The sequence below is a fragment of the Macaca fascicularis genome, chromosome 18 (assembly GCF_037993035.2).
Source record: "Macaca fascicularis isolate 582-1 chromosome 18, T2T-MFA8v1.1".
NCBI lineage: Eukaryota > Metazoa > Chordata > Mammalia > Primates > Cercopithecidae > Macaca > Macaca fascicularis.
The window spans coordinates 53,194,431-53,212,883 of record NC_088392.1 but is presented as its reverse complement, the minus strand read 5'-3'; the positions used below and the strand labels follow the sequence as shown (position 1 = coordinate 53,212,883).

The 18,453-nt window shown below is 45.6% G+C and overlaps 1 protein-coding gene across 29 annotated transcripts in view; it reads left to right on the top strand.

Moving 5' to 3' along the window:
- The window catches only part of FHOD3 (formin homology 2 domain containing 3), a 488,533-nt gene that overhangs the window by 402,496 nt on the left and 67,584 nt on the right, over window positions 1-18,453 (top strand). For all 29 annotated transcript variants that reach the window (XM_074022556.1, XM_074022555.1, XM_074022554.1 and 26 more), the window contains 2 exons: window positions 362-576; window positions 16,183-16,479. In XM_074022556.1, coding sequence (XP_073878657.1) covers window positions 362-576; window positions 16,183-16,479 — 512 coding nt within the window. The remainder of the gene's footprint in view (window positions 1-361; window positions 577-16,182; window positions 16,480-18,453) is intronic.

The window sequence follows — 18,453 nt, the reverse complement described above, 5'->3', positions numbered from 1 at the left end:
AGGGGTTTGGTTTTCAGCCATCGCTCTTGTGGCTGTTTGGTGGTGGTTATTGCTGTTTTGCTTATTTACAAATGTTCCCTAAAAGAGCCAGATAGGATTCTGCAGCAGTGATCCAATATCTACGGACTGTGTGATGCTGCCATTTCCCCCAATTTGCTTGGTTATGAGTGATGTGGGATTTTTAATCATTAGCATCTTGGCTTTGCTGGGTGTTTTTGGCAGGCTGACCCTCCAGCCAGCCCTGCACTGTGCTGTGTGCATCAGGAAACCGGCTCATTCTGCAGGTGTTTCATCCATAAACAAGCATCAGCCACGGGCTCCTCTTTCGTTTGACGGAAACCCTTTGGAATTTAACTTTCAGATACAAATACTTGGAACAGTTGGCAGCTGAGGAACACGAGAAGGAGCTGAGAAGCCGGAGTGTGAGCCGGGGCAGAGCCGACCTCTCCTTGGACCTGACCTCGCCGGCAGCCCCAGCCTGCCCGGCTCCTCTGAGCCATAGCCCCTCATCTTTAGACTCTCAAGAGGCTCTCACAGTGTCTCCCTCCTCCCCAGGAACCCCTCACCATCCCCAAGGTGAGTACAGGGAGAGTAGAGGGAAAGTGAAGGGGTTAACATCAGACAGGCTTCCTTGGGGCAGTAGTGATGATTTCAACCTGCAGACTAATATTGAGACAGCAACTATGGGTACACTTTGTTGACGGGGGCTGGGGGTGGTGGTGACTGCAACTGCGTGGTCACTAACAAACTAGATGTCTTCAGAGTCTCTTAGAGTAAAATGATTCATCAAAGTTGTCAATGTATGGCCATGGAAAAAGGAGAATATGGAAAATAAGCTTTACTTTGACATTTAATCCTAAATACTGGGATATTCATTTAATACTTTATCATTTGGAGATGTGGGTCTGCCCAATCAAGCGACCACATTTGAATGTTCTTACCCGAGGAACTGTTAGTCTGGTTTAAATTAAACTGAAGGAGAATAAAATTAATTACAGCAAGCAAATAAAAATGTGGACCTAGTGAAAATAGAAGGTAATATTCTTTAGGAAAATAATTCAAATTGTAAAAATTACTAGTACATGGTTGGGTGCGGGTGTGTGTGTACGTGCTTATGTACGGACAGGCAAGCTCTGCCAGGAGATACTCTGTCGTCTTTGCTTTATTTGGAGAGGCGCGATGATATTGTATGCTGCAGCCTTGAGCATCAGCTGTTTTCCTGCCTGCTCTGCACACTGTGGGTCCGTTTTCTTTCACATTAACACAGGGATGGTTCTCAGGCACCAGCATTTACACAGTGTGTGTTGATTAACCCTACTGCTAGCACTGTTTGGTTTAGTCAAGTGTTGTGGCTTACAGCCTGATGTAGACTTAGCCAATCGAAGACAGCAGAGGCTTTTAATTCTAGGAGAGTTGACTAAATATGGCGTAAAGTTTAATTTAAGCAAGGCCAGACTCCATGACCTTAGCAGAACTGGATATAGCAGAACGATATTGTCTGTCCAATTCTTTGCTGGCTCTCCAAGCCTTGGCTCATTCTGCTGGACCGGGCTGGCTCCTCCACAGCTTCCCATGACGTCCCGTTACTCCCGATCCCTGAGCCATGGAAGATTGTCCCAGGCAGATGGCTCAGTCATGGATGAGTAATGTCGGTCTTAAAATATTGAGACGCGGAGAGTCAAGACAACAGACTGTCCTATAACAGCCGTGTATTTTCCAAACCCTGCCTCATATCATTGCTATATATACGTGGTGGTATTTCTAGAGGCAGTATGAGAGATATCCTCCTGCAGAGTTGTGGTTCAGCACTTTATCCTGGGACTTTTAACTAAAAGTTGTACCTCCAGTCGTTTACAGAATGATTGTTGAACAGCCCCGAGCTGAGAGGGAATTGTCAGTATCTGTAAATGTCATTTGTCCTCAAATTTTTAATCTCCTTGATGTTTGTGGCAAAAGACAATTTTTTAAGTGTTTGATTGAATTACAGTTTAACTCGAGACCATTCTAGCCAATGCAAAAGAATATTTCAGCTTCAGTAAGAATACAGAAAATAGTCATTGTGTGTGTGTGTGTGTGTGTGTGTGTGTGTGTGTGTAGTATGCATTTGGGGAAAATAACTTATGTCAGTGTGCTTTCAAAAGAATATTTGCAGCTGGGCGTGGTGGCTCACGCCTGTAATCCCAGCACTTTGGGAGGCCAAGATGGGTGGATCACCTGAGGTCGGGAGTTTGAGACTAGCCTGACCAACATGGAGAAAACTGGTCTCTACTGAAAAACAAAAAAACAAAAAAATTAGCCAGGCTTGGTGGCCCATGCCTGTAATCCCAGTTACTCAGGAGGCTGACAGGAGAATCGCTTGAACCCAGGAGGTGGAGGTTGCAGTGAGCCAAGATGGTGCCATTGCACTCCAGCCTGGGTGACAGAGCGAGACATCATCTCAAAATTAAATAAATAAATAAATAATATTTGCAAGTGTTATTTTCTCTTCAGAGAAGGGATTAATAGAGACTGAGAGAGTGTTTGACCAGAATTACACAATAAATGATACCTGCTTCTGAAAGAGGAATACCGGGCTTGAATCTGCACATAATCGAGAATTCATAAACTAGCATCATTTGATGTTGTTTGCTTTTTTTTTCTGGAAAAAAATCAAAAGTACTGGATCCTGTGAGATCTAGAAGAGCTTTCCATTGTATGTTAAGTAATCAGGATCCAAGTCAGCAAGAACAAACAGTCTTCCTTTTCCTGATACGTAATTGATTTATAAAATTGGAAATCGCAAGTGTATGAAAAGAGAAAGAACCACAGGGGTTTCCTTTTGCTTTGTAGACATTTGCCCTTATGACAGAAATGCAAAGTTGGTATAACCGAGTTGTTCTCAGCCTAGTTTATTCTTTGAAGCGTTCTGTTAGCATCCAATTAATAGTATATTCTTTTTACCGAATCCTATTTTCAAATGTCCAAAAGTAACTTTTTGCTTATCCCTAGCATTTCCAGTATCCCAACATCTGGAGGAAGAATTAAAAATGTAATCACAGATCCAGATGTTGGTCCTGCACCAACACCTGGCATGATGTCCAAATGTGCCAGGGATTGCCTTGCTTTTTTACACTTTATCCTTGTGGGATCATGCGATCATAATATGCTTTACATTTGGTAGTGCTCTGTCCCTTTTTCTCAAACGTATCTGGGTAGGTAGGGGAGATGTTATTATCCATGTTTTACTGAGGCCCAAATAGATGGAAAGCTGTGCTTCAGACCATCCTGGCACAGTGCTGGGAGTTTAATTAGTGTTCTGATGCCCATCTCAGCCATTTGTCCTGGAGTCATGGCTCTACCATGTTTGCATTGCTGTTCATATTAATGCCACACCATCCCTTTGCTAACCCTCTCACCAATATCTGCAAAAATTGCAGCCTACATTTCAGAATTATGTTTACAAGAAAAGGAAAAACTAATATTTGTCATTGAATTTTCTATGCCTCAGGAGTACAGGTCCCTTTATGGGTTCTTTCTTTTATAACTCCTGTTTCAGATTCTGAAGAACTTTCAAAAGAAGAAGATACGAAAACATTAAAAACCCCTTTTCCTTTTGTCTTACAAAACGTATTTTTAAAAGGGAAAAGCTAGTGATAAATACTGGTAGCATGACATGCCATCTAGTGAGATCTCTCAGTCAAAAGCTTTCCCAACTAAATCTGCTATAACTTTTGTATGAATGATGCCACTAACCCCCACCACCAAGTCAATATATACTTGAATTATTTTTCTGTCTGACCCTCTTGTGGCTTAGCAGATGTATGTCCCTATACTGCCTAGACTTGGTGATGATGGTCTAAGTATTTTCCTTTTTTCTAAAAGTACCAGCCCAAGGGAGGGAAAGGCATATATATACATGTTCCCATTTGCACTGTGTTGGAATTAATGGAGACAGTCAGCCCAAAGTTTGGGCAAACATGGAAAGGCATCTCTTCATTCATTGCTTTGATATCCTTTCCTTATTTTCACTGATCCCTGGGGGTAGACATCAGAATATCTACTTAGTAAGTTTATTTCCTGTTATTTTTAGAAACTCGTAGATGATTCTGAAAGCACCTAAGTGATTCTCATTTTCAGAAAAGGTACAGTGTTCTTATTAGGATAGAGTTCTTCAACATAATTCTTGAGAAAGTTGCTCTGAGGATGAAAAATAGTAATAATAATCTGTACCCATAAGTAAAGTCAAGATAGCCAAGTAACCTCTTATCCCAATTTGTGTCAGATCCAGGTAACCTATTTCATGGAAACAAGAGTACAGAGAAACTACTCACCTGAAAACCAGATGTTGATGGTGGTCCCTGGAGGGTGTCCCAGGGTTGAGCTGCCTTCTCTGGAGAGCTAGAACTATGCTCCCTTCTTGCTCCCTCTTGTACACAAGTCCCTCCTGAGGCCAGATGGAGATAAATGACATTTCCCAGTGGAAGGAAGCAGCTGTCAAGAATTTAGAAGTGGCTTTCACCCACTAACCTAGCCAGGAAAGCAAAATTATGTCTACATTATTTTATTATGAGCTTGATACTCTCCATATTGCACACAGAGATAATACATCAGAGATGCATTTGAAAATCATGCCACGCTGTATTATTTTTATTTATGTCAGGGAAAAATATGTTTGACAGTGATTTTTTTCTCTACCTGTAATTGGATTCCAGGGTATTTCCAAATGTCTGATTGTTTGGCCCTGGAGATATATATGGCCTATATGGCCATGGCCTACTCACCAGCAGCACTTACATAAATTATTGACAAAGGTTAACAATACTTCCTCTCACAGATCCAGGCATTTAAAGTATGGGTAAATATGGTGATTCCTGTAGCCTCCTGATCCTCAAACCTGGAAATAAAATTTAGACATAGAGTATCGTGAAATGTTTAGTTTGTCTAAATGATTTTTCCTGTGGGCATCCATTTGTCATTTTTGGCTGTCATCATTATTAACATTGACTGCCTTTGTCATCTTCGTTGTGTAAGATGTTTTGAGTCTCCTTCAGGTGTAGGCACTCTCTGAGGTTATCTAATCCACACAGCAGAAATCAGAAACATCTGGTGTCCTATTTCCAACTGGCACGGTAGCAATGGAATATCGTCCATCATCAGCCTAACACTGCATGCTACTTCTCTTGCATAAACTTTTTGGATGCCTCCAGTTCAGTGTTTCATGAATTGGCAGGAAACTAGATTCCTTGTGGTTCTATGACTCAGGGCTACCCCCCTCCCTGCCTCACCTGACTGCTGCTACTTGATGCCATTTTGTCAATTGGACAAAATCTTTCATCAATTCTACCCAAGGCCGAGGCCCTACCTGCTACACCTGCTGTGGGCAGCCTTTGCAAATCATTAAGTTTTTCTGCCTTGCCGTTTCTCAGTCTCTAAAAATTTCCCTTTTTCTCCTCATAGAAGTGACCTTTGTCTGCAGTGTGTCTTCTTGCATCATATTTGGAAACATTAATGAGGATTGAATCCTTCTAAAGTAGACAAAGTATAAACCTTAAGTAAAGATAGGCATAGAATAGCACTGGGAAAGGTGATAAAGAAGAGCATTATTTATAAGGCAAGAGGATAGCTTGAACCCAGGAGTTCAAGGCTACGGTGAGCTATGGTCTTGCCACAGCACTCCAGCCTGGGTAACAGAGCAAGACCCCAACTCCAAAAAAAAAAAGAGAAGGGGAGGTGGATATTACCTGATCAAAATGATTATTTCCTAGGCAGCTATTAGGTGTCAAGAGCTGTGAAGGGACTGAAACATTACCCTAATTGTAAGCTAATATGCTGCCCTGCCACAATTCCGTGGATGCTGGCAGAAGACACAAAATTCCTGGGTCAGAGACAAAGGACTTCATTACTTCTAGTGATAGCAATAGCCAGAGTACCAACATTTGTGCCATTTCCCCAAGCCCCAGTTCCCGCAGGGTGATGTGAATAAGGCCCAGTAAAACCTGCAGGCACATTGTGGGGAAAGGAACCCGAGCTTTGGGGACCTGAACTCTTTTATAATGGGCGGTAAACATGCCTTCCGTTTGTCCCAGAGGGAGACATTGTCTTTATTACAGGGGGCAATAAACCAACTACATCTTTGCTCTAGAGAGACCCTATTTCTGTCTTCTAAGGCTCTTTGCTATGCGCACATCCTTAGAAAGATAGTGCAGAAAAAAGGCTATCAGTGCCTTTGCTTGCAAGACTGAAGAAACATGGGAGAGCTGTAGAGAATTGTTTTGTAATATTAGATTTTAATGGTTTTAAATCAACCTTTAAAATGAAATTTGTATCCTAAAGTCTGTTTAGTGTAAACAAAAAATTCAAGTTTTGAACAGCAATTAGCTTGTTCTTATTTAACCAAAAAGTAAGTGCCTCAGGAGCTGCAAGACCCCGCCTTGAGCAGGTGCTTGGGATGAACAAGTTTGCTGCATCTGGAGACACTCACAGAGAATCTGGGTTGTTGGCTGGGTGAGACATCAGCGCCTTTCATCCCAGGTGGGGGCCTTGGGTCAGTGCTTCCAGGTGCAGTCAGGAGGCTCCACGTATCAGGACAATGAGGATTCTTGAGCCACAGTGGTACTTTGAATTTCCAGACAATGACTGAGACTTATGAAATTAGCAAAGGAGAATAACTCTGGGGCTCCTTCTAGCATTCTTGTCCATCCTCAATTTCTTAATCACTACTCTGCCATCTCCACCACTCCCACTTTCCCTCCAGCAGCCCTGCTTTCCCCCATCCATCTTTGGAACACATTTGTTCAAAATGAGACGACACCTGCAGTATAGCAAGACACACTCGCATTGATTTTCTGGTAGCTGAAATACACTTTTTCAGGAGAATCTCTGGGTTGAGTGACTATGTGGTGTGTCTTGTCTGCCTCTGGACGTGATGTGCATCTTTGGAGCCTTCTGAAGTTGTGACTTCTGTGAGAAGGCTGCCTCTGCCAGATACATCAGGAAGTTCAAGTCACTTTTGGTTGACTTTCTGGATCCATCCCCCTCTGGATGCCTCTGTGTCCTCTAGATAACCTCCAGGCTAAACACGATAGTTGCCTTTTGTGCTGTGTACATTTCTCATTGTTTTCTCACCGTTTCCTCTCAGTCTTTTCTCATCGTTTGGTCACAATCCTCCCATGGACTGCTCTTCTGCCTTTGTACTAAGTGGTGGGTTTTTCTGAAGTTCCTCCCCAGCTCCCCTCTCTTTTCATGCCACATCCTGTCACAGGGCTCTCGCATTCCACCTGTGATTTTTACCTACCTCCCATATGCTTTAAATGCCTGAGGTCTGTACCGCCAGCCTTGGCCTCCCTGAGCTCAGGGTGTGTGTATTGCGCTTCCCCAGCCATCTCCATTGAATGCCCCTCCGACTCTTCAGACCCACCAGGTGCCAGGCTGAGGGCTATTCAGATGGGAGGTGATGTCTGTCTCTCATCCAGAAACCCCCACCCCAAACCTGCTTGTATTTTCTAGGCCCCACCTGGGTTAGGCCATCTCTCTTGGCCCAATCATTGTAGCTGGAACATACATATAATTTTTTATTCCTCCTTCAACACTTACCTTACATCCAATCAATCCCCAAGTGTCTTTTGTGTTGTTTTCTCTCAAATCAGCCCTCTTTCTTTTCTCTTCATTGCCAGTGCCTTAGGCCTGGCCTCAACCATCTCTGATCTGGGCCATTTCAATCACTTCTGATGGGTCTCACTTCTTCCAGGTTCTTCTCAGCAACCCAATTAAAAACAAAGATCTGTGTACCTTTTCTTAAAATTATCAGGTGGCTCTCCATTATCTACCACATAAATTCAGATCTTACGTGACATTCAAGACCATTTGTTACTCACACCAACCACCACAGCCACCCCCCAACAAATGTTACGCTCCATCCACACCAAACCACAATCAGTACCTGAAAATGCCATGCTCTGTGCTTGGAGTGCACTCTTTTATTGGGTGCCCCGTGGACTGTTCATCAAGCTGAGGCACCTTCTCTTCTCTAAAGCCTTCCTTGGTTCCTCTCTTGTGTTTCCCTTGCATCTTGTGCACAGTTGGGATGCAGGGCTTACCTCACTGTCCATGCGATAATTTGTTCCTCCCAAGCATCTGTGTGCGCCTAGGGCAGGGCACGTGCCTGTGCCCACCTTTGTTATTCCCAGTGCTTGGAGCAGAACAGGCATTCAGTACATGGGTTATGAGTTGGCCAATAGTCAAGCATGACAAAAGAAAGCAGACACACGAGTCTGCAGAGACAGCTGTTTCCTGTACCCAGGAAGAAATTTATTACATGAGCCATGGGTGGAGGACACATCTTTGACTATGCAGGCCACTCCATAAGGACTGAATAAGTGATGTTGGTGTAATTAATAGAGAGGAAAGTTTTACAGAGAGTTGACATATCTGGGCCATTTCTTTCTGAGGATCTAACTTTAATAGAATAGTCACACTATATGTTTTCAATATGAGAATAATTGAACCTGAAATTGTCTTCTTTTTTATCCTATATGATACTACAGTAGCGTTATATACATATTAAGCAAGTGAACTCTATCAGAAGCATAATCTGAGGGGCAAGAGAGTGGGAAGTGGAAATTCTAATTTAAATAGTGCTTTAAATCCTGTCTAATATTCATATCAAGTGTATGTCCCGGAGGGAGCATGACCACAAGGAACATGGATCTTTTCTTCTTTTCTTTGAACGATTCCTGATTCCAACATGCCCCTCGTAGTATGAACAATTTGGTGCTTTAGAGTTTACAGATTTGTATTTGGGGGTAATATGGCCCATGAATTCAATCCCAGCACTTAAGGAGTTCCACTGACACTAAATTAAAACCGTGATTGTCAAAACTATGGAGAAATTATGGGATCTATAAGGTGGCACTGTCCAAAGGGACTTTTTAAGGTAATTTTGACTCTACGTGGTCAAAATTGTTCAGGTCAAACAGGTTCAGGCCTAAGCCATCTCTGAAGATGAAAACTATCCATCTTCAGAGGGGCTTAGGTCTGAAGCTCTTTGGAAAACCAAACTCTGAAACTTGAGGACAAAACATGGCTTAACTTTTAAGGCATAAAAATTAGGCTATTGAATCAGTATTTTGCAAGTGGTGAGCTGTTTCTTTTGTGAGGCTTGAGTAGAGGTTCTTTTGTGAAGCTGAGTTTGTGCCTATCCTCGTGCAACTATTCCTGTAGAGCAGTGATTCTCAACCAGGGGTGATTTTGCTCTTCTGGGGGACGTTTGGCAGTGTCTGGAGACATTTTCAGTTGCTACAATAGCAGAGGAGAAGTGGAGGGCTTGTGCTGAAGCCTCTAGTGAGTAGAAACCAGGGATTCTGCTAAACATCCTACAGCTCATGAGGCAGTCTCCCAGAAGAAGGAGTTATTCAACCTAGAACACCCAGGTAGCCAGGCTGAGAAACCTTGCTCTAGAGGGAATCCAAGTGAACAGCCTAGCAAGAACTGGTCTAACACCAAAGGCAAAGTCTAAAGGATTTTCAAAGTTGTAAGCTTTTTTCTCTTGGGACCTTTTTCAGATTTCTGTGATTAGAACACACGTCTGTAGTCAATCGTGTTAGCTATTAGCTCTGAGCTGGGGAGGTCCCTGGAATCTACACAGTTTGGAACAACTATTATAGAACTGGCTGGCCCAGCCCTTGGTTTCATAAGACCTGCCAGAAAGCCAAGTCCTGGCAAAGTCATCAAGACACTACCACAGACTGAAATCAACTGAAGCCACCCAGAGATGTATCAAGTTCAAAACTCTACAATCAATCTATCTCTTCAAAGAAAAATTGCATGACCAGAAATTCTAATTGGACACTCTAAACTCAGCTGTGAGGGACATGGATGAAAGCAGAATTGAAACATTCCTGCCGTGTGTGTGTGTGTGTGTGTGTGTGTGTGTGTGTGTGCGCGCGCGCGCGCATGCGCGTGTTCAGGAATGATTAGATCTTTCTTCTTGATTGCTTAAGTCACCACCACACAGTATAACCCTGTGATTAACAGCCCAAGTTTTGTAGTCCAGCTTATCCAGGTTCAAATCCAAGCTCTGTTAGCATGAGCTCTGCTTAGCAGTGAGGTCCTGTTGGTCAGAGGATTGCTGAAGATATTCAGTGAAGGGACTGTTTACAGAGGTATAGGGAGGTCATGAGACCATCAAAATGTGGTGATGCTTCACCCAGAGACTAGCAGTCGTGGGACACTGTTCCCACCTTCAGGCCTGAAGGAACTTGGTGAATGACTAGAACTTGGTAAGGGCTGTGGCCAGAGGAGAGAGAGCAAGGGACAGAAACAGTGGCCTGACAACCTCTGCCAGACTAGGGCCCTACATGAAGGAAGCAGGGGTGTTAATATCCCAGCTTCCTTCTTCCTACCTTTGCTAGAACCTCCAGGGGCTGAGCCAGGGAGAGGGAGAGCAAATACAGGTGGTGTTCTCTGCGGGGGTCAGCATCCTCAGGCGCAGAGCAGAACAGAGCATGGATCAAACAGTCAGAGAGTAGCCAGCCTGCTGTGTAGCTCTGGGCAAGTTGCTTAACCTCTCTGAACATGTTTCCTTATTTCTCACATGGGGACATCAATCTTCACTTCATATTGTAGGTATGGGAACTAAAGATGATGTAATATGATTCCTAGCACAGCACCTGGGTATAGAAGGTGCTCAATATGTAGTGAGTTTGATTTTTACTGCACTAGGCAAGCAGGACCTGATGTCCAGTGAGGTTTTGGGGACCAGATGAGGAGTTGCTGTTGGGATTTGGGAGGGAGAAAGAAAACGAGATTGTGTGAGTGAGCGATGGTCTGCCCTGGCTGACTTTGCACGGGGACCAGCTGGCTGAAGTTCTCAGGCCGACTCGTTCCTCATTTCTCTCCCCGTTTTGTGATCTGCCTTGCATCTTGTGCACAGTTGGGATCCTCTCTAAGAGGAAAGCATGGTCACATTCTCCATCTGATGGGGCAGCCTTTACATTCTCATACCTAAGACAAACACTTAACTTCTCCCCCATGCTGTGGGGTTCTCATGTTGATGGATTCCCATCCTGGTTTCCTAGCCTCTCTCACTCCAGTAATGTCTGTTTCTTTGGGGTGAAGAATTCCTTTTAGTGGCTGTGTTCTGGTTGTGGGTTCTTCCCTATAAGCTGATGACAGCCTAGTTCCCTGTTATGTCACTTTGAGGATACCCTGGACCCCTTCTTTTCTATTATTTCTTCCTCCTTGCAAAAAGTATCCATTACCTCATCCTTTTATGCAGTTTAGTGTTGATTTTTTTTATTTGGCCCTTGTATTCCCCCTACCCCAACCTTCAAATCTAGCTGCAAGCCCTCAGAGCCAGGTCAGCACAGGCTCTGGCCAAACACATTTTTCTGGTCTTTGCTAAGTGCATCCTGGCGATGCTGAGATCCCATCGGTCTGCACTCTTGGGCTGTGATCCAGGAAGACAGATCCCGGTTTTGGATGCCTGTAATGTTACCAGGCATTCCTTGCTATATCTTCCTTTTATTTCCAAACGCACGTCCACTGCTAGGAGAAGGATTGCCTGGGCACCTGACCCAAGTCCTTCCTGCAGTTCCCCTCCCGCCTTGCACAGCCCAGGAGATGCAGTCAGATCTTTGTGTCCCTCCTCCATCCAAGGTGGTTATGGAAAAGCGTGGCAAGCCCTGGCATCTCCTGACCTACCGGGTTTGGGGGTTTGGGGTATCACTGTCACTCCTGAGCCTCCCTTGAAGATGCTGCTGCAGAGTTCTTAGAGGCATTACATGCTGGGGAAGGGACACTCTGCTCCTTCCCACCTGACCACCCTGGCACGGGCCTTCACTGTTCTCTCCTGGTCTCGGGTTTCTGAGGGCAATACCAGAGCCCTCCCTATAGAAGGGTCATGAGGGCTTTGGAAGGCGGTTCCTGTGAAGTGCTCAGTAACCATTCCTCAAAGGGAGCCAGCAGCCCTGCGGAACTCCCTGCCCTGCTCCTGTGTGAACAGAGTTCCTCCCCCAGCTTATGTCTGGGATGGAAAAACCTCCTGCTGTTCAATCTCAATCCCTTTCCCATGTGTTCTTCCAGTGGTGCTGTGTTTTTATTTTCTTTCTCTCTTGAGCTCCACTGATTGCCATTCCCCTCTTCCTCCTCTATCTCTCTCTCTAAGGGTTTGCTTCGTGGACTCTTGATTCCACACTGACTAGGGGCCTCACCCCACAGCTCGCAGGCACACCCAAGCTGTTTCCAGCAGGAAGCCTCGCTTGCCTGTGATGCAGGTGGAGACAGGGCTCACCTCAGACTAAATGAAACGCAGAACAACTATCACTACCCTTAGGGTAAAGTCCTAGATCCCTCCATCAATACCCAGGGCTGGTTGCCCTGGCCCCTGACAACCACCCAAACCTCCTCTCACTCCTCCTGCCAGGCCACACAGCTTTCGTTCCCTCTGGCACACAGTGGGCTCCGGGTCCCTGCATGTGCACTTCCCTCTGCCCAGGACACTCTCAGCATTTCCCCTCTTTTAATTCATTTTTATCCCTTGAGACTCTACTTAAACGTTATTTTGCCACAGAGACTTATGTCCCAGGCCTTGCCAAAGACCCTTGCCATGCATTCCCAGGGCACCGTGCATTTTATCTTACACATCCATCACTCTTACAAACGTATTTTTGTTATTGTGTCTGCTGACAGTTGAGAGGTGGGGGTTTCCCTGTGCCCACTGGTGGCAGAGCTCGCTCACTTTTGCCACATGGATGTTGCGGCAGGTTGTTCAGGATCTCTCTAATCTTCTTATCTCTAGCCTCTGTGACAGAGCTGGGTCAGTCTCATGGGTCGCTGTGTCTGTCTCTCACCACTAACACCACACTGTTGGGCCAGAGAAAGGCTCATGAAATTTTGGGACTGGTAACAGTGAGAAGTTGTAAACATTCCTAGGAGGGAAACAAACACCTTTCCTCCCTAGTTGTTGCCAAAGGTCGTAGCTCCCTTTAGGACTTTTCCTACAGGATTATATGGCTTCTCCTGTTTCCTGGGGACTTGGTGGGTATAAATGAGACTTTTTCCTGCATCCACCCAGAGGGCAGCAGACCTGGCTTAGAGACACTAACTCAGAAGGAACTGGGTGTGTGTGTGTGTGCACGCGCACGGAAGGAAGTATGAGTGAGGGAAATCCTGCTGAAAGATCATGGGAAAGGGGAGGAGAAATGTTCTGGAGTTCAGTGTGGAGTCTCAGGGCTGTCCTGGGTGCTTTCTGAATATCAACAAGAATGCTGTGAGCAGACGCTGGCCCCAGGACCACGCTGGGGCCCTCCAGCAGGAGAGGAAGGCAGGGTCTTGGCCCTCAGGCAACTTTCCTGTGTTTGATTAAGACAACTGGAGAAGGGCTCTGCCATGGACCCTGGCAGTTTTGCTTGACTTGAATGTGTGTGACAGTTATTTAATTTGTTCATCATTAGGACGGCCTCAGATTTGCGATCGGACCTTGTAGACACTGAGTCATGTATTCTGGGCAGGAGATGACTTTGCCAATTACTACCTCCCCAGCAGTCATGAAAAAAGAAACCACCCTAGTGGTTGAAATCACAGATTGAAATATGTGATTCCAAGAAGTTAGGCCCTAGTGTATTGGAATGAAATTGTGCTGCTCCCCCGCAAGAATGTGGCTTTTCCAGATCTTGCGTGTCTGTTAGCTCACCTGCTCAGGGCCAGAGCCGCTGCTTGGGTAGGGTCCTGCATGTTCAGTGGAATGGAACACGGCAGTGCACACACACAGGCTGAAGTCAAACAGCTGTCAATCACAGAGCCTCCCTACTTTGCCCAGACCCCTGGGGGTGGTGAGTAGACACAGGCTTATGGCAGCCAACTGACCCCACATCCCTGTCTGTGATGAAGCCACCAGGAGGGGCCCTTGCTGGTTTTCACCATATGCTTACCAATTAAAACTTCAGTCCATGCCACATGCTGGGCTGTTGGAAACACATTTTTATTTTGATGTGGCTATTTTGAAGTCCATGTGTGCAAAAACATGTGCTTTCTGTCAACCAAATGATGACGCTGCCGCCGCTGAGGCCATGCTCTTGCCATGCTTGTAAAACTAATGGGGTTTTGTATCTCCCCTAAATACTCTATTATCAGATGAAAAAGAAATTACCATAAAAATTCCTTCAGTACCAAAGGGAATGTTTCTAAAAGGGCTGTTCACTCCATCCCATGACCCAGCACAGTTTTTACTTTTAAGGAAGCATGTATGACGCTCTCATTCTCAGGCACGCAGCCTCACAGCTGTGTGCCCACTGGTTTCCTTCTGTGACTGCCACCCATGCCTCTCTGTCTGGACACTGTGCCCTCAGATCTCCAGTTCCTAAAGCCTTCCCCTCTTGGGATGCCCAGGAGGGACAGCCCCTCAGCTGCGGTCTTTGCCGCCCCTCCCCGTGTTCTCCAGCCTTCCCAGGAAGCAGGTTCCTGCCCCAGGCCAGAGTTCCCAGTAGAAGATGCACAACTACAACCTGTAATCAGAGGAGAGGAATTTGCTCCTCCACCCCCAAATTCCTACCTGGCACTCAGGGACATTCCCACAGAGGAGTGGGATTTGGAAGTTGCCCAGGAACATAAGGAAAGGTGGTATTTCATCCTCTCCACTGCATCTTCCCTGCCCAGCTAACTCCCTGACTCATCCTCAGAGGATGGCAACCTGAGAGCAGATGAAGGATTGGGGGTGATGGCCCTGTGGGTCCTGAAGAATGAGTTGCTGGGAAGCTGGGGTTAGCTGGACCCCATGCCTCGTAAGGTCTGAATGTCCCTCCCCCTTAGTAATGCCCGTGCCCAGCCTGCTGAGGGGCTGGTTCTGTGTGGCCCATGGCCAGCCGTGCCCATTACCTGGTGCGGCAGGATGCCTCCACAGAGAGCTGCCCTGATCTGCGTGTTCTCATGGAGTCTGGGCAGGTCCCTCTCATCCCCTGCCATGTGCAGAACCTGCCAGAATTTCTGTGGTGCTTTGAGCAGTGTGTACCTAGGGTTCAAGCACACATCCTTAGAGTGCGTTGCCAGGGTTCCAGAGGAGCAGCTTTGCTCAGCCTGAGGCCAGTTCCTTTAAGAGTGAGCCGCCCTCCTCCAGCCTTCATGTGTGGTAGTTGGCTCAGAATTTTGTGTATTCTCAATCATTTTGCTACATATCCACAGCTCATAGCTGAGAGCTTTGCTCAGCAAAAAAAAAAAAAAATGCATAAGCCAGATCGTGCCATTTCCCTGTTCCCTAGAGTGTCATGTAAGTGAGAACATGATCATCTTACCTCAGTGACAGCATCAGATCTCCAGCCTTGATAGGTTTGCAAATAGACTGTGACCATGAGTGATTCTTCCAAACTGCTTTCAAAATCAAACTAACTTCACATTATGAGCAAACATAACCCAAGAGAAGGGCGATGAACCTCACTGGTTCAGCCAACTGATTTCAGAACACGTTAGCTGATTTTCGTCAGCTTGATCCACCATGGATTTTGTTTCTCTTTCCCTAAACAGGCAATAGGGTTATATATTAGTTTCGTATTGCTGTGTAACAAGTTTCCACAGGCATAGTGATTGGAAACAACACTCGTTTATTATCTCACAGTTTCCATCTGTCAGAAGTTTAGCACAGCTCAACTGAGCTCTTGACCTTGGCTGTCCACTGCCATAAGGCTGAAATTAAGGCTGCGGCTGGCTGAGCTCTTACTAGGAGACTCTGGGAACAGTCCACCTCCAGCCTCGCTGAGGGTGATAGCAACATCCAGGTCCTTGTGCCCGCAGAACTGAGGTCCCTGTTCTGGTAGGCTGCTGACCAGAGGTGGTTCTCAGCTTCTAGAAGCCACCTGCATTCCCTGCCAGTCAAGCAGTGGTGATGTGGCAGATCCTTCTGCTTCGAATCTCTGACTTCCTTTTCTGATGCCATTTGGAAAACTGTCTGCCTTTAAAAGGCTTTCCTGATTGGATCCAACTCATCTAGTTACTCTCCATATCGTAAGGTCACTGACAGGGACTTTCCTGTCATCTGCACAATCCCTTCACAGCATTGCCTCCGTGAGTGTTTGAATAGCCAGGGGATAGGTCTCTTAGGGGCTGTCTTTGGACATCTGCCCACAACAGAGAAATCAACCTCACATCCATTCTCACCTCACATCACCCTTCCAAGAAACCTGTTGTCAATATAATCTTCATTGTTGTCTCCACCAGCAAGTGCCGGGGATCCTGAGCCCGAATCAGAGGCAGAACCGGAACCAGAGGCAGGGGCAGGGCAGGTTGCTGATGAAGCTGGCCAGGACATAGCCTCTGCCCACGAGGGTGCAGAGACCGAAGTGGAGCAGGCACTAGAGCAAGAGCCGGAAGAAAGAGCCTCCCTCAGTGAAAAAGAGAGACAGAACGAGGGGGTGAACGAGAGGGACAACTGCTCTGCCTCCAGCGTCTCGTCCTCCAGCAGCACATTGGAGAGGGAGGAGAAGGAGGACAAGCTCTCCGGGGACAGGACAACCGGTAAATGAAGCCCCTTGTTTCAGTCGGCATGTGCCAGGGAGGCCTGGGGTGCAGGGGCTGGTTCGCTAAGAGCCTGTCCACAGGCTGGTCTCTGAGGTGACCTGGGTCAACCTACTCATGCGGCTGTGTCACCCAGTGTCTGGGGACGAGGAGTGTGGCCATGCTGGCAGCCAGCCAGCAGCTTTCTGCCCTGTAGAAAGATGGCCCCCAAACCCTCTGCCACACCATCACATTCATTACCTCCACACCTGAGGAAAAGGGCCCCGATAAGGAGGGCCTTTCCTGAGGAATAAGCCCCAGAAGAGAAACCTCTCACATCCCCCTGACTGTTCCATTGTGAATAATAGTAAGGTTGATAATAGTAAGGCCTTTTCCATTTTTAATAGAAGTTTAGAAACTGTCACATTGTCATCTATTCCTTTAAAAATGTGTTTACTGAAGAGTGTTAATCATTTTGACTGGACATTTCAGACTGGAAAAGATTTGTTTAAATGGATTGAATGAGTGTTTCCAAAAAATTGTGGTATGCAGTGTACTGAGGTCAATTTGATGTACTGGAATATAGATAATTTGTTTTCTACATTATACTCATAACCATTCTTTTCTTTGTATAAAGAACAAGCGTTTCCTTATGGAAGTATATCTTTTTGGTGTTACACTTAATACTCATTCAGTTCTCCTGTGAATGGTAACTTTAGAATTAGGGACCAAATGGAATATTAGATTATAGGTTTGGTTTAGCCTGAAAGAACCTCACCAAGGACTTGAGGAGGGTGCCAGAGAGGGTTATAGGAATTATAAATAATTCATATGATCTGTGACACCACAGGGTTACTTTTCCTACCCACAACTTACGTGCTATCACGGTGGTAGAATGCCTCCTTTTCAACAAACACTTCTAACCAGTGGAGTCAGGTCTAATGGACCAGCCTTCGTTAAGCTGCATATGAGTGGTACCCACTCAAGTCAATGTCTTAGGCCCAAAGGACAATATGACGCCTCTACCAAGGCCTGCCAGCCAGTACCATGACCCATGAATGGCTTATTAATTCCCAGATTAAAAATACATTGTCTCAGAAGCATGGATGAATGAATGAATGAAACCAGAATGTCTTCCAACAGACCTGTCAATCAATGGCATAGTCTAAAATAGTTACTATTTGGATTTTTCCCAGTTAGAATATGCTACTAGATTTTATACTTTATATTGCTGGTCACTATGATGCAGTAAAAAAGAGAAGATAAAAGACTTTATTAGTTTACATATTAGGAATTATTGCATCGAAAATCCAGTGTCTTCATTTGGTTGAATATGTATGTGTCAAAAGGTATTATATATACTGATATTTACTTAGTTTCTTTCAAAGTCAGATTGCAGTTAGTCCCCCAAACTCTACTTCTTAATCATATTTCTGTAATTATTGTGGCAATACTGGATGTAGGTTGAGTCTCACTGGTCAGATTGGTCTTAAATCATGTTTTATTTATTAGGAATAGCTTTAAGAATTATTCATCATAACTGGGTTTAGCAGGCCTAAAATATATCCAGAAATTGGGTTAGTAAAAATATACCAGGCGACAGAGCTTTCTTGGGTCAGATTGTCCAGTATTCTTCCAAATAAGGACAATTTTCCAAAAATGGAAAGTGCTCCCAGTGAAGAACCATTGACTTTCTACCAAAAGTGGGCAGTGTCCAAGTGTTTAGAAGCAGGAATTGGCCGGGCGCGGTGGCTCAAGCCTGTAATCCCAGCACTGTGGGAGGCCGAGATGGGCGGATCACGAGGTCAGGAGATCGAGACCATCCTGGCTAACACGGTGAAACCCCGTCTCTACTAAAAAATACAAAAAACTAGCCGGGCGCGGTGGCGGGCGCCTGTAGTCCCAGCTACTCCGGAGGCTGAGGCAGGAGAATGGCGTGAACCCGGGAGGCGGAGCTTGCAGTGAGCTGAGATCTGGCCACTGCACTCCAGCCTG